This window comes from Eptatretus burgeri, chromosome 2, assembly GCF_056783735.1.
Source record: "Eptatretus burgeri isolate ZD-2024b chromosome 2, Ebu_testis_v1, whole genome shotgun sequence".
NCBI classification, from domain to species: domain Eukaryota; kingdom Metazoa; phylum Chordata; class Myxini; order Myxiniformes; family Myxinidae; genus Eptatretus; species Eptatretus burgeri.
The window spans coordinates 140,153,134-140,168,315 of NC_140962.1; the positions used below are offsets into that span (position 1 = coordinate 140,153,134).

Sequence of the window (15,182 nt, forward strand, 5' to 3'; positions counted from 1 at the left end):
TAGACAAAATAACAAAATCGACTGACCAATATACTTGCAAAATCGAAGATTTTTCAAGTAACAAACAAACGGACTGAGAGGGGTGAAAACACAACCACCTTCACCTTGGGTGGCAGAGGTAACGATCAGTAACCACCACAGATGTCTTAAGTGTTCCACCTTGACATGTCTGCTTTGAAGCTTCTGGTTTGAAACAACATCTTTGAGGTGGTTGAAGCAACGTTCAAACGAATGCTTTTTCTTTCCCGAAACATACCGTGCAAGCAGGAATTTAAACCAACTCCATATTATGACACAAGTTGCCATCTTTTTCTAAAAATTAGAACAGATCACGTGCTGTCTTACCAAGCTGTTTCATCACTTTCTTACACATTAAGCTACACTGCAAAGTAGCATTTCAACAAAAGCCAATTTTTTTTTTTATTTAGCTATGATAATTTGTGTTCAGAATAAGAAATTTCAAAAAAGCCTGACCATAGGGTTATGGAATTAATATCTGCAAGTACAAGCATCTTTAGTTCAATAATCAAATTTATTTGGCAACAGGTAGAAATGGAGAATGAGTGGGGACGAGGGTAAGAGATCATTTGATTGTTACAAAAAAAAAAAAAAACAACCAGTGTATTTATGTGTTTACTTTATGCTTAAGAGGCCCCTTCCAATGCAATTAAAATAAGAGGAACAATGGAGCCGAAGCAAGCATTACTGATAAAGCAAAGTTTAACGCGCGAAACAACACCAGCGGTTGAGGTGGTTGTCAAATGGGATCGAGGTGGATGTCCATCACACGGTTTTGTAGTTCGCATGCTGGGACGCAATGCCCTCGTGGCAGCTTTCGGTCAAGAAGTGTACAAATGCAATGGATTATCAAAAGTGCAAGCCAAGGAGAACAGCGGTTGTGGTCATCAACACTTGCAGGTTATAACACTGCAGACTTTCAAGAACAAGACATGCATTTAAAAGATTTGCATGAGGTTATGCATCACGTTATGAAACCAACAATACCAAATGTTTCATTTCATAATCCAGCATCCTCTTCATGTGTAAAGCCAAGAAGATTACCAAAAATTAAGAAAAAGAATGACGACATACAAAAAAATAACTAAATATACATTTACATATAAAAGTAGAGTACATTTTTGAGTGCACCATGGTGTGCACAAACTGTTCAAGGATTTACAAAGGATGTTATTCACAGGTAAGATCAGAACAGGACAAGGATGCAGGTTCTCACACAATCCACATGGCACCTGGAAATTCAAGAGGACGGAGGCACTCCATTAATCCCGGAAGAGGGAGGCGCCCAGAAGATCCGCAGCCGAAGAGAAGGACAGGCACTTTCGAAGGAATACAGTGAAGTGTGAGCGAAGGGTTCGATTTTGGTTGCTTCCTTGGTTGCCAACTTTGGCCAATTTATGGGCCAGATAATGAAGCCACAGCACGTTGGAGTGAGGGTGGAATGATGACCATTCATTTCTGTGAAAACAAATAAATACACCAAAGGAATAAGGCGCAACAGAAGAAAACAAAATCGACTCGAAATTGCGTTTCATTAAAGTTTGAGCAACCCACGAACACGAGATTCGGGCAGAGATGGGTGTTGGGAATTTACCTCCTGCAGTGACCAGATGCAGCATTTCCTTGTAAGTCAGAAAATCCGTATGGATGATTGTCACAGACCTGGAGATACGAGGCTCACGTGCTAATGTTTATGTTCGGTGTAATGTTTTATTCGTAGGTTGCCACAAAACAAGCAGCCAAACAATATTAAATGGCTGATTGTTTGGTGGATCTTTTGGGGAAGGTGGGAGGGAAGTCATATGATAAGTGGTGGGATACTGCAGGTTACAATATATTCAGACCTGCTTTGTGGTCAAGTGTTTTGGCTACAACAGCTTTTATGAGTACCAAGTTAAATGCTGGATCCTGTGTTATCTTTTATCAAGGCAGAGACGAGCGGGAAGTATGACACACAAACCAATGCAAGTTTAACGTGCTTGCATTATGCAAAGGCTGAAGGAGCAAACCGTGAATATAAGGGACACATTAATTTGGCAAGGAAGAAAACCACTCCCTTGTCTCCCCTCCCACCCCTCAATCTTGCCTCTCGAACAACATATGAGAATAAAATAAATTAAAACTTTTCCTCCATATCTTGACCATCTTTCCAAGCACCAAAATCACCAACATTGCTTCTCAAGTTATAGGTCTGTTTCCCAAGAATGTACCAATTTTAACAATGTTCATGCTTTTCATGTGTTCAATAGAATCCACTGTTGTGACTGTCCCCTTTTTAACTTCCTTCCTCTGGCTTCGATAGACATCATTGCGGACTCTTGTAATACAGCGTTGATCCAACCCAAAACCCATGGACCCACAGAGGCCTTTCAATTCGGCCTTGTCAGGGCCGAGTCGAGTTTTTTGTTTTCTACGCCTGCTGTGTCTCTGTCCGTCCCAAAGCATGAGCACAATGATTAATGGCAGAGCTCACTTTGCCTCTGCCGTATAACGGTGCAAAAGCAAATGAGGCTTCCAAGAGTGAAGCTGTCAACGTTGATCCCTCACCCGTTCTCAGCCTTCATTTTGCGGTAAATGTCAAACTGATAATCTCCTCGGCCCGTGAACAGTGTGTCGTCGGCACCAAGGTTGGTGAACACTGTGAAACCATCTGGGAGGGTCGAGAGAGAGGAACACGAGAGCGTAACCAAAGAGATAAACATGACATGAAAGAGAGTAATACTCAATGACAGAGAGAGAGTAACCTTTTTCGAGCCTGGACAGGGTGTAATCAATCAACCTGGTCTTGATTCCGTGTGTGGCAATGGTGTGCGTTTCACCACAGAGTACATACACGGTTTCTTCCTCATCAGTCTCATGGATGAGAATGTTACCCCAGTGCAGGTCTCTGCAGATGGACACAACGGTAGGGTGAAACTCACGGTGGATGTCGAGGCCATGGCTTTTACATAAAATATGGGGCAATGGGCGAAAGAACATGGTATATAGGATTTGAACCTTGGATCCCAGTACCACGAGCTGTGCTCGCTTGTGTGGGTTTATTACTTGTGCGAAAATGGCATTCTTTGACCACCTCCCCCACCCCCCCCCCCCATGGCAGTGTGGAAGAAACCTCACCCAAGGTTCAATTAACAAGTTTAATATGACAGAGATGAATCATTTAAACATACATGATGTGAGAGAGAGAGAGGAGAGAGAGAGGGGAGAGAGAGGGGAGAGAGAGGGGAGAGAGAGGGGAGAGAGAGGGGAGAGAGAGGGGAGAGAGAGAGGGGAGAGAGAGAGGGGAGAGAGAGAGGGAGAGAGAGAGGGAGAGAGAGAGGAGAGAGAGAGGGAGAGAGAGAGAGGGAGAGAGAGAGGGGAGAGAGAGGGGAGAGAGAGGGGGGAGAGAGGGGAGAGAGGGGAGAGAGGGGAGAGAGAGGGAGAGAGAGGGGAGAGAGGGGAGAGAGGGGAGAGAGAGGGAGAGAGAGGGGAGAGAGAGGGGAGAGAGAGAGAGAGAGAGAGAGAGAGAGAGAGAGAGAGAGAGAGAGAGAGAGAGAGAGAGAGAGAGAGAGAGAGAGAGAGAGAGAGAGAGAGAGAGAGAGAGAGAGAGAGAGAGAGAGAGAGAGAGAGAGAGAGAGAGAGAGAGAGAGAGAGAGAGAGAGAGAGAGAGAGAGAGAGAGAGAGAGAGAGAGAGAGAGAGAGAGAGAGAGAGAGAGAGAGAGAGAGAGAGAGAGAGAGAGAGAGAGAGAGAGAGAGAGAGAGAGAGAGAGAGAGAGAGAGAGAGAGAGAGAGAGAGAGAGAGAGAGAGAGAGAGAGAGAGAGAGAGAGAGAGAGAGAGAGAGAGAGAGAGAGAGAGAGAGAGAGAGAGAGAGAGAGAGAGAGAATCATTGTGCAGAATCTCCCTCTAACTGAGCACTACAATCAGGGCCTTTTTATGCATACGAGCAAGCAAGTGTGTGGGCACAAAAGGGTGAGAAGGTATAGAAAAATAGAGTACATCTGGCAGTCAAGGCCACAATTAGGCTTCAGAGTTAGAATGTGAACAGCCACTCCTACATGTTCCCAGCGCAGATATGAGTCGTCAAGCAAGAACAAACGATGAAAAGAAACAAGTTAAGGCCCGGTCACACCTTGACGTTTTAGCCAACGTATGCCGATTTTTGAATTTTTTTTCGAAAATGCTGGCACACGTTGAATACGTTATGGGTAAGTTTTGATAACATTGAGAGCACACTGAAAAACACTGCCATACGTCGTTGTACGTTGGCTTTAAACGTTGTACTTTTTGGTTGTCCTCAAATTTTTTCATGCTTGAAATTTCACGACGTATGCCGGTGTATGACTCACACGTTCCGCTACGCTGGCCACAAGTTGTATGCACGGTCTGCGATCGTTGACAGACGTCAACACATGCTACTTGTAAGTTATTCATAAGTTGAGACACGCCGAGGTAATGTTTAGCGTACCCGAAACTTATTTCTAACCTATGATTAACGTGTTGTTGGCACGTTACGCGATCGTTGCCACACATCGACAGACGTTACTTTTAAGTTACTCATAGGCTGAAAGACGTCGGTATAATGGATTGTCCTTGCGTTAGCGTCCACGGCCACGGCCAGGACACTTATTTGCAGCATTCTTCAAACTTTTCTTCGGCATGACGAGGATGTTCACACTTCGATGTCTAGCTTGGCTATGATTCCAATTGTCCATCGGCATTGTCTATTTAAAATAGTCGAGTTTGAGCGTTTTAACACATTCAGAAGAAACGCTTCAAATTTCCAAACCCCAGCGTCAAAAAACAAAGGCGAGTGACAGCAATTTAAATCGTTCATTGTAAACAATGAAAATAGCTGAGTGGTACCGTTTAAAAGTCGTTGAGTGTAAAAAAAATCCAATTGTTGAGCGCAAGCATCTACTTTCAATAGTGGAGATGCAGCCATTTAAATCGTTGAGTGGCAGCCTATGAATAGCAAACCCTACGTCACCGGCAAAGATAAACTGCCGCACGATATGGATAAGTTAGGCTATCGTTGGGCATAGTTTGTGAACGCCGGCTTCACGATAATTATTCGTTGGTATATCGTATCTATAAGTAATCAAAGCGCTCTATGCACATAATTAGTTCATTGTGTATTTGTCCAACCCGTTATGAATAGACCTAAATCGTAAAAATAAGCTATAGCTCATTGTTGAAAAAGCCCCATAAAAAATTAGCCACGAAGAACTTCGAACAATGGTGAAAAGATGTCTCCTACCCATGGACACACGAACGCAAGGACGATCCATCATAACCCACACCCCCCCCCTCACACTCACCTACTACTGCCAACATGAACAAACTACTACTAATACTAATACCAATACTGATACTGATACTGATACTGTTACTGCTGACATGGACATCGACTCAAAAAGGACTCGAAAACAGTTGGGTTCCCCTTTTATGAGCAGCATTTTTATATACCAATTCCCAAAACCGCTGGGAACACGTCTTTATATGGCAGTTGTAAGCTAGAAACACGTTAATTTTTTTTTTTTTTGTCGACCGGAAGACGTCATTGGAATACGTCTACATACGTCGATGTGTGTTGGGACTACGTAAAGAATTGGTTCAAAGCACGTCAAACATAAGTTAGAAATAAGTTTCGCGTAAAAAAAAGACATTACCGCGACGTGTTTCGACTTATGAGTAGCTTATAAGTAGCCTTTGTGGACGTGTGTAAGCGTCCACATATCGTGTGTAAAACTTATCCCCATCGCATGCGGAACGTGTGTCATACGCCGAGTACGTCGTAAAATTTTGAACATGTTTAAAATTTCTTGACGTACTCTACTTACTACGACGTATGATAGCATACTTTAGCGTTCTACTCACATATACCAAACTTACTCATACCGTATTTGACGTGCCCCAACGTTTTAGACACATTTTTCTTAGGTCGGCATACGCTGGCAAGATCGCCAAGGTGTGACCGCGATGTTGACACTTCCATTTCTACGGCAGTTATGATTCGAATCGTTGTGCGTCAGCCTTTTAATAGGCTACGTCACGACATCGTTGGCGATGCGTGCAACGCGCTATGCCTAAGTTAGACTATCGTTGGGCATCGGTTGTGTAGGCAGACAACAGGTTCAGCATTCGTTGGTATAAGTTATCTATAACACAACGAAACGTTCTGTGTCCGTTACCAATGCGTTATACATAAGACCAAGTCGCTATGAATACGTCCGAATCTTTAAAAAAAAACATCAAAAGTTCAACGTAAGCCAGCGTTTTACATACATTTTAATACGTTGCCATCGCTGGCTAAAACGTCAAGGTGTGACCGGGCCTTTATAAATCGATGACACAATTAAGAGTATACAAAGCATTCCTCAAAGTGATTCTAACATTCTAACATTACAACCACCACTACAGTAAACAAATAGCTGTCTGCACAAGTGTCCTCACAGAAGCCACAATACTTACTTAATTTAAGTTGCCAGTTGACTAAGAACATTGGAAAATTCATATTAGCCGCAGTTAATTGGTACACTGTTTAAAATAGAATACATTAATATATATAGCAATTCAATCTCATAAAAGCATATATTTTAAGAAGGTATAAATGTATGTTTCAAATATGTATGGCATGTCAGCTAACAGCCAAGGTGAGTGGATGTATTACGTTTGTATTTTAATCTACTTCCACACAGTCCATTATCCTTCATACGTCCCCTTTTCATTTCTTATTCCCATCTTGAAGTCTTTTGCTTAATCTTTCCTGACCAACACATTTTCTCAATTTATCCCCCTCATTACATGTACATTGTGTCACTGTCCACATGCAAGGCCTTCACCCATCATATAAACAAATAAAACAGGTCGTCCTTGCTGGTCAAGCTATATTCAACATTGAAGCCACTACCAAGTTTACCAGCAAGTTTAAATGCCCAACAGGTGAGGCTCAGATCTGACGTTTTGACAACTGAGCGAGTCTCCACAAACTGTGCAAGCATTCTCTGGCTGGTTGTATCTCTCTCCCCCCGCCCCCCTCCATCCCTCCCCTTCATACCCCAAAGAGAAATAGGCCATCACGTGACTGCAATAAGCAATTGATGATACCTCAAGACAGGTCTCACCCTCCGTTTATTGCAGTAACATGATAACCCTCTGCCTTCGTGATGCTTAATAGAGTACATGATGTCAGCACTCTTGCACAGATCCAAACTGACACAAATTCACAGTCAAAACATCAGACCTGAAACCCAACTGCTGGGCAACGATACGAGTTGGTGGTGCCTTCAGTTTTGAATGAAGTATCATGAAATATGCCTCACACATTGTGGGAAGACCCTAACCTCCCATATTATTGTTGTTTATGTACAGCTGAGGGATGTGGTCACTTCCCAGAGCACTCTGGGTTAAGGCCAAGTCACACCTTGATGTTTTAGCCAGCAATGGCAACGTATCAAAATGTATGTAAAACGCTGGCTTACGTTGAACTTTTGATGTTTTTAACATTCGGATGTATTCATAACGGGTTGGTTGTATGCATAACATATTAGTAATGGACACAGAACGTTTCGTTGTCTTATAGATAACTTCTACCAACGAATGCTGAGCCTGTTGTCGCGTTGACAACCTCTGCCCAACGATAGTCTAACTTATGCATAGCGCGCTGCACGTATCGCCGACGATCACGTGGCGTAGCCTTTTAAAAGGCTGCTGCACAACGATTCAAATCATAACCGCAGGAGAAATGGAAGTGTCAACATCGCAGTCACACCTTGGCGATATTGCCAGCGTATGCCGACCTCTGAAAAATGCGTCGAAAACGCTGGCGCACGTCAAATACGGTATGGGTAAGTTTGGTATAAGTGAGTAGAACACTAAAGTACGCTATCATACGTCGTAGTAAGTGGAGTACGTCTTGTAATTTTAAACGTGTTAAAAATTTTACGACGTACTTGCCGTATGCCTCACATTCCGCATGCGATGGGAATAAGTTGTACGCATGATATGCGAACGTTGGCACACGTCGACAAAAGTTACTTGTAAGTTACTCATAAGTCGAAACACGTCGAGCTGATGTCTAGCGTACCCGAAAGTTATTTCTAACTTATGAGCAACGTGGTTTGAACCAATTCCTTACGTATTTCCAACGCACATTGATGTATGTAGACGTATTTGATTAACATCTTCCGGACGACCAAAGAACTAAATGAACGTGTTTCTAACTTACAACTACCATATAATGGCGTATTGGCAGCGTTTAGGGGAATTGGTATATAAAAATGGGGTTCACACAGGAGGAACCCATCAGTGTTCCAGAGTCCATGGTTTTCTGTTTTTTTTCTTCGGCATGACGGTGATGTTGACACTTCGATTTCTAGTGCGGTTATGATTTAAATCATTGAGCGGCAGCCTATTAATTATATTGTATTATAACCGCACTTGAAATTGAAGTGTCAACGTCACCGTCATGCCGAAGAACCCCCCCCCCAAAAAAAAAAAAAACAGGGAGTGTGGAACACTGACGCTAAACATTACCTCGACGTGTTTCGACTTTTGAGTAACGTGTGTCGACGTGTGTCAACGATCGCATAACGTACCTAAAACTTATGGCCAGCGTAGCGGAACTTGTGAGTCATACGCTGGCTTAATTCGTAAAATTTCAAGCATGCTAAAAATTGAGGACAACCGCAAAGTACAACGACGAAAGCCAGCATACTACGACGTATAGCAGTGTTTTTCAGCGTGCTCTCAATATTTCCAAAACTTACCCATAACGTATTGGACGTGCGCCAGCGTTTTAGACAAATTTTTCAAAAATCGGCATAAGCTGGCTAAAACGTCAAGGTGTGACTGGGCCTTTACGAGTGACATCATCTTTATGACATCACTTTTATCTCTGTACTCAGCAGGGGAATCAAGGAGGAATTGGATGCCAACCACTTTTTTTGGGGGGGGGGGGGGTAGGGCATGGGCGTTTCCATGTCAGGTCAGGTATGGGAGCATGTGCCAGAACAGCGCGTCGCTGCGTCCACTTTCTGCCGGTACTCCAGGGGCCTCCGTCTGGCCATCCCCCAGGCAGATGCCAGGCCCATCCCCATCTCCTTGAGATGATGGTCAACCTGCTGCAACCATGAGGCACGTGGTCGGCCCACTGGCCTCCTCCACTCATGAGACTCCCTCGCTGAGAGAATCTGGTGAGCAGGATCAGCGTCAGGAAAACGAGCCACATGTCCATAAGCCGCAACTGACACTCACGGACTATGCAGGTAACAAATCTCATCTGAGTCTCTCTCAGCAACCGCTCGTTGGGCACAAAATTCGACCAGCGATAGCCAAGGATTCTCCGAAGAGACCTGGTACCAAAGGAATTAAGTCTCCGTCTCAGATCCTTGGTCAGAGTCCAAGTCTCGCACCCATAGAGCAAGACTGGAAGTACCAAGGACCTGAAGACTCGGACTTTCGTCCTCCCACACAGGTACCGGCAGCGCCACACCCCATGATCCAGTGAATCCATGACTCCCCAGGCCCGACCCAGACGTCTATTGACCTCTGACTCGCAGCCAGAAGAGACATGAATATCACTGCCAAGGTAAGTGAATCTCTCCACGACCTCAACATCCTCACCAGAAACAGACACAGACAGGACAGCAGCATCCAAGATGTCACCGAAAGCCTGGATCTTAATTTTGACCCAAGAAACCCGTAATCCCAACGGCTCCGACTCCTCATTCAGCACCTCGAGGGCCCCCAAGAGGATGTCTAAAGTCTCCGCAAAGATGACTGCATCATCTACAAAATCAAGGTCCGAGATCTTGACATTCCCAAACGATGCACCGCAACTTGATCTCTCCGACATCCTCCCTAAAATCCAGTCCATACAAGTGCTGAAAAGTGTGGGGGCAAGTACACATCCCTGACGAACTCCAGTAACAACTGGAAATAAGTCAGAGATGGTACCACCACACTTCACAGCACTCTCAGTACCAGAGTAGAGTTCAGACATCAGATCGATCAGTTTCGGTGGCACCCCACGAAGACCAAGAATCCTCCAGAGGACATCACGATTCACTGAATCGAACGCTTTACAGAGATCAACATAGGCTGCAAGCAGCCCCTGCCGAATCTCGTCTGCGTTCGGTGAGGACACGAAGTGCAAGGATACGGTCAATCGTTGACCTCTTTGGTGTAAAGCCTGACTGCTCTGGACGCTGGTGCTCAAGCAGATGGTGGCGAACCCTATCAAGAATTATCCGAGCAAAGACCTTGCCCGGCACTGAGAGCAGCGTCACCCCTCGGTAGTTGTTGCAGTCTTGGCGATCACCCTTCCCTTTCCAGAGAGGGACAACAAGGCCCCTCTTCCAGTCAGTTGGGATGATGCCTGTGTTCCAGGCAGAGCACAAAACTGCATGCAACGACACGAGTGCAGCATTTCCACCAGCCTTGAGAAGTTCGGCATGGATGCCACAGATCCCTGTAGCTTTGCCCCGTTTCAACAGGTTCACCGCAGCCCGTGTTTCCACAAGCGAAGGTGGACCACAGTTGATTCGAGGGTCAGCAACAGGGATTGTAACACCCTTGACGTCCAACTCAACAGCTGGGGGATCAGCCTGGTACAACCGCTCAAAGTAACCGGCCCAGCGGGCCTTCACTTCAGACTCCTCTGTCAAGAGCCCCCCACTCTCTGCTCGAACTGCAGTGCTCTGAGGGATGGGCTTGGATGAACGTAATGCGCGAATTCCCCTGCAAGCAGGACGAGAATCACCTGTCCACAGGTGATGCTCTACCCCCTCACAGATTCCTCGCACATAGGCCTCCTTGTCCACCCTCAGTGCACGTACAGTTTTACGCCTCAGCTCCCTGAACAGCTCAGTTCTGCCATTCAGCCTGGCCCTGCGACTCTGGTCAATGGTATCCAGTGTCACTTGAGAGACAAAATTCTTCTTTGCCCTGCGGTGAGCTCCAAGGCATCCACCGGCAACATCAAGGACGGTGGTCTTGAAGGCGCTCCACAACTCTTCAGGACCCCCCAAAGCACCCAGACCCCCAAAGTGTCCACTCAGCCTGTTCGCAAACTCCTCAGCTACTCTCTCATCCCTGAGCTTGGCAACATCCAGCCTAGGCTGGGATGGTACCATTCTCCAGGATTTAAGGTGCAGCTTTAGAGTTGCTACAACAAGCCTGTGGTCAGTATTGAGGAACTGAGCACTCCGGTAGACCCTGCAGTTCTGGATCATCCTCCAACGACCGTCAATGAGACATGGTCAATCTCCTTTGCCACACCGCCAGCGTTGGAATACCAAGTCCAGCGATGAGCTTGTGGGTGCTGAAACCATGAACCGGCCACCCTAAGTCCATGACTTCTTGCAAAGTCAAGGAACTTAGTGCTATTCTGGTTCATAGTTGCTGACCCATGGGGACCAACACACACCTCATAACCATCCCTATCAGTTCCAGTCGATGCATTGAAATCCCCCAAGACTAGAAGTGCATCTCATCTGGGGCACTGATCAACCACAGACTCGAGTGTGTTGTAGAATGCGTCCTTCACGGTGAGATCACTCGCCTCAGTCGGAGCATAAACAGAGACCAGGGAAATGACACCTCAGGAGTGACGAATCCTTAATCTCATAATACGCTCGTTGACTGGTGTTACCTCAATTATCATTGGGGTCAGCTTATTGGACACAGCTACAGCAACTCCTTGGGTATGGTAACCATCAGAGCGACCAGACCAATAGTAGGTGTAACCACCCACCATTATCTCGCCGCAATCCGGTCTCCGAACCTCAGAGAGAGCTGCAATCCCGATGTCCAAACGCTTGAGCTCAGATGATAACAGAGACAGGTGATCATCCTCTCTTAGGGATAGGACATTCCAGGCACCCACCCGAAGGGACCGCCTCAGGTTAACCCAAGGAGACCGCTGTCTGGTGGACGACACCTCAGCACCACTCCGACACACTCTCCCGCAATCTGACCCAAGGATGTTACCCCGTGGTTTCCCTCCTATCATCAAAGATTGGGGGTCCCGAAGGCTTTGCCCCAATCCCGTCATCCGGTCAGCTGCCCTGCGAAGGGAAGCTGCACAGGAGGTACTCCCACGGAGTGCGTTTTCAGATTTTTTTGCGTTTTTGCGTTTTGCGGAATGAAGGGTTTTACGGTGGCCAGAGTGCAAATCCTGCCACCAACCTCCTAATAAGAAGTAACCTAACTGCAGGAGGACGTCCGCAGCAGACACAGTTGGGCACTAGATATGGATGGCCGTTGGCTCACAAGGAGCTCCTCCGCCCTTTGACAGGTTTTGTTTTTAATCCTGCTGGGTGTCCATATCCAAACACCCTCCTCACCTGAAAACCTGGTGGGGGAGACGGTTTAGTCGCCGACAACCCGACCATGGAACAGGTTAGTACAGGTTTACATGGTACCTGTAGCAGGTCACAGATCGAACCTGACCTGACTGGATTTCCATGCTCTATCCTTTAAATGTTGAGCGTGAAGCAAATTTTGTTCCTTACACAGGCTTTTGTAGTGTGATTTGTTAAATGAGCATCCATATTAAGTTTGAAGGGTCCTCAAACTTGAAATGGCCAAATGTAGCGTGGCTCTAGATTCTGGAGCAAATAAAATGACTAAGGTCACACTGGAAGAGGATAATCCCCCACCTCCCTGATGGTGCTCACATAAGCTGCAATGTGCAAGATAAATGGATTAGTAAAATAGATACAAACCCCATAACACACCTGTGCTCAAACTTCAAAGTCTCCTCTGCAACAGCCAATGCAGCGGTGACCTGTTTGAGCACACTGACGCCCTGCTCCAGGGAGCGCAGCTAAGGACGGGATAGAAATACAGGTGGTCGATAAAGGAAAGAGGGGAAAACAAAACGGAGTTTGCAAGCAATTTTTAGAGCATAGTTACATCATGTAAAAGCAAACATAACCACCTTGAGCCCAAGAAAGCACATTAAAATATATACTTCGTAATTAAACATCTAAAAACAATGTTATCAATAAAAGAATGCTTGGATACATTTTGATAACATTATTGCAAATAAAGAATGATTATTATCCATGGTTTTATGAATCATCTTGTACTCAATAATCAACTTACCCGGAACACATCGCCATATACTCATCAATTAAAAAAAATCCAAAGGTTCATTGAAGAGCTAGAACGGAATGGACCAGGACGCAGCAGAGCAAAAGAAACAGAAAGAGGGGGGGGGGGGGAGGAGGGGGTAGCAACAGCATGGTTGAGGGGCAAAATGGAGGGAGACTTGGACAAATAAGAGATGTGGGAAGGAATAAGGGTAGAGAGGGATGTGTGCAGTGGACAAGATAGATACAGAAGGAAGGTCTAAGGAAGGAAAAACTGGAAATTTGGAAAGAGATGGGCTTTGGGGGGGGAGCAGGTGTTAACGGGGGTAGCAAAGATCATGATTTTGGATTGATCATGGCTCACCACCATCTCAGATGGTGGTGAAGACCTGGAGGGAAGAATGAGAATGTGGATTCCCCGGGTGGGGAAGAAAAGAGGAGCAAATGGGTGGAGGTGAGCAGTGATCCTGGGTTTTGGGAGTTTCACCAGAAGGGGGTTGATGGTGGACCGTGTACACCCTGTAGAAACTAGGAGGGGAGGGAGGAAAAGGAAAAAAACAGAAAAGGCAGAGAGTGCAAGAGCAGAAAGGTGGTGGTAGAAGATAGTGCTGGGAAAGTGATGCATTTCTTATTGAATATCCGGTCTGCAACTGACATTTTTTTGCCAAATTAATTTTAAACTGCCCACGTTGCAGCTCGCAAACAGACAGATTCAGTTGCCTGACCTTTCACGGTGTGGCGCAAAAGGGGGAGGAAAGTAGGCTCATCATTGTATCCCATTTAACTTGAAAGTCCTTATAGTTAAGAGCGTAAAAGGCCTTGAAGTTCATCGTGTTCAAATGGCAAATTGCTGGAGGCTGTTAAAATACAACTGCCGATTGTCTAAGCTTTTTAGAATGTCTGCGAGACCAACTCTGTGGCTGAATGGGTTCAAATGCAAGGCATCAACCATTAATTTGTCGATTTCATGGAGAAATGAGTCACCAAACACAGTTCACACAAATGACCCACAGCGAACAACAACCCTTCAGAAAACCAGCGCAGTTTCAATCAAAGCAAAACTCGAGCGAGCACAATATCTGGCGAAGCAATCAAAGACTGCGCTGGCAAGTTGTGAATTTAAACCTCACTGTGGCAACTGATGAAGTAAAACTACAAGGAACTTGAACACAGTTGGCCATTTGGATCATCATGCCTGCATTACATCAACACCACATTCATCACTGTGAGAAAGAGAAGAGAGAAAAGAGAGAAGAGAGAAGAGAGAAAAGAGAGAAGAGAGAAAAGAGAGAAGAGAGAAAAGAGAGAAGAGAGAAAAGAGAGAAGAGAGAAAAGAGAGAAGAGAGAAAAGAGAGAAGAGAGAAGAGAGAAGAGAGAAGAGAGACAGAGAGACAGAGAGACAGAGAGACAGAGAGACAGAGAGACAGAGAGAAGAGAGACAGAGAGACAGAGAGACAGAGAGACAGAGAGACAGAGAGACAGAGAGACAGAGAGACAGAGAGACAGAGAGACAGAGAGAGAAAAGAGAGAAGAGAGACAGAGAGACAGAGAGACAGAGAGACAGAGAGACAGAGAGACAGAGAGACAGAGAGACAGAGAGACAGAGAGACAGAGAGACAGAGAGACAGAGAGACAGAGAGACAGAGAGACAGAGAGACAGAGAGACAGAGAGACAGAGAGACAGAGAGACAGAGAGACAGAGAGACAGAGAGACAGAGAGACAGAGAGACAGAGAGACAGAGAGACAGAGAGACAGAGAGACAGAGAGACAGAGAGACAGAGAGACAGAGAGACAGAGAGACAGAGAGACAGAGAGACAGAGAGACAGAGAGACAGAGAGACAGAGAGACAGAGAGACAGAGAGACAGAGAGACAGAGAGACAGAGAGACAGAGAGACAGAGAGACAGAGAGACAGAGAGACAGAGAGACAGAGAGACAGAGAGACAGAGAGACAGAGAGACAGAGAGACAGAGAGACAGAGAGACAGAGAGACAGAGAGACAGAGAGACAGAGAGACAGAGAGACAGAGAGACAGAGAGACAGAGAGACAGAGAGACAGAGAGACAGAGAGACAGAGAGACAGAGA

The 15,182-nt window shown here is 45.7% G+C and overlaps 2 protein-coding genes across 5 annotated transcripts in view; both read right to left on the minus strand.

Annotated features, from left to right (window-relative positions):
• Positions 1–513: 513 nt before the first annotated feature.
• Positions 514–15,182, minus strand: part of HASPIN (histone H3 associated protein kinase) — a 116,710-nt gene continuing 102,041 nt past the window's right edge. For 3 of the 4 annotated variants that reach the window (XM_085871566.1, XM_085871565.1, XM_085871567.1), the window contains 4 exons: positions 12,739–12,827; positions 2,763–2,905; positions 2,566–2,668; positions 514–1,476 (listed from right to left, as the gene is read on the minus strand). In XM_085871566.1, coding sequence (XP_085727692.1) covers positions 1,281–1,476; positions 2,566–2,668; positions 2,763–2,905; positions 12,739–12,827 — 531 coding nt within the window. In that variant the 3' untranslated portion in view covers positions 514–1,280. Of the gene's footprint in view, positions 1,477–2,565; positions 2,669–2,762; positions 2,906–12,738; positions 12,828–15,182 lie in introns of those variants that run through there. The other variant, XR_015055538.1, reaches the window with a different exon arrangement.
• LOC147033338 (uncharacterized) lies at positions 13,931–15,181 on the minus strand (the record flags this gene model as incomplete). Its single annotated transcript, XM_085871910.1, has 2 exons — positions 13,931–14,015; positions 14,544–15,181. Coding segments are annotated over 2 exons (723 nt in total), but the record flags the coding sequence as incomplete, so codon positions are not given.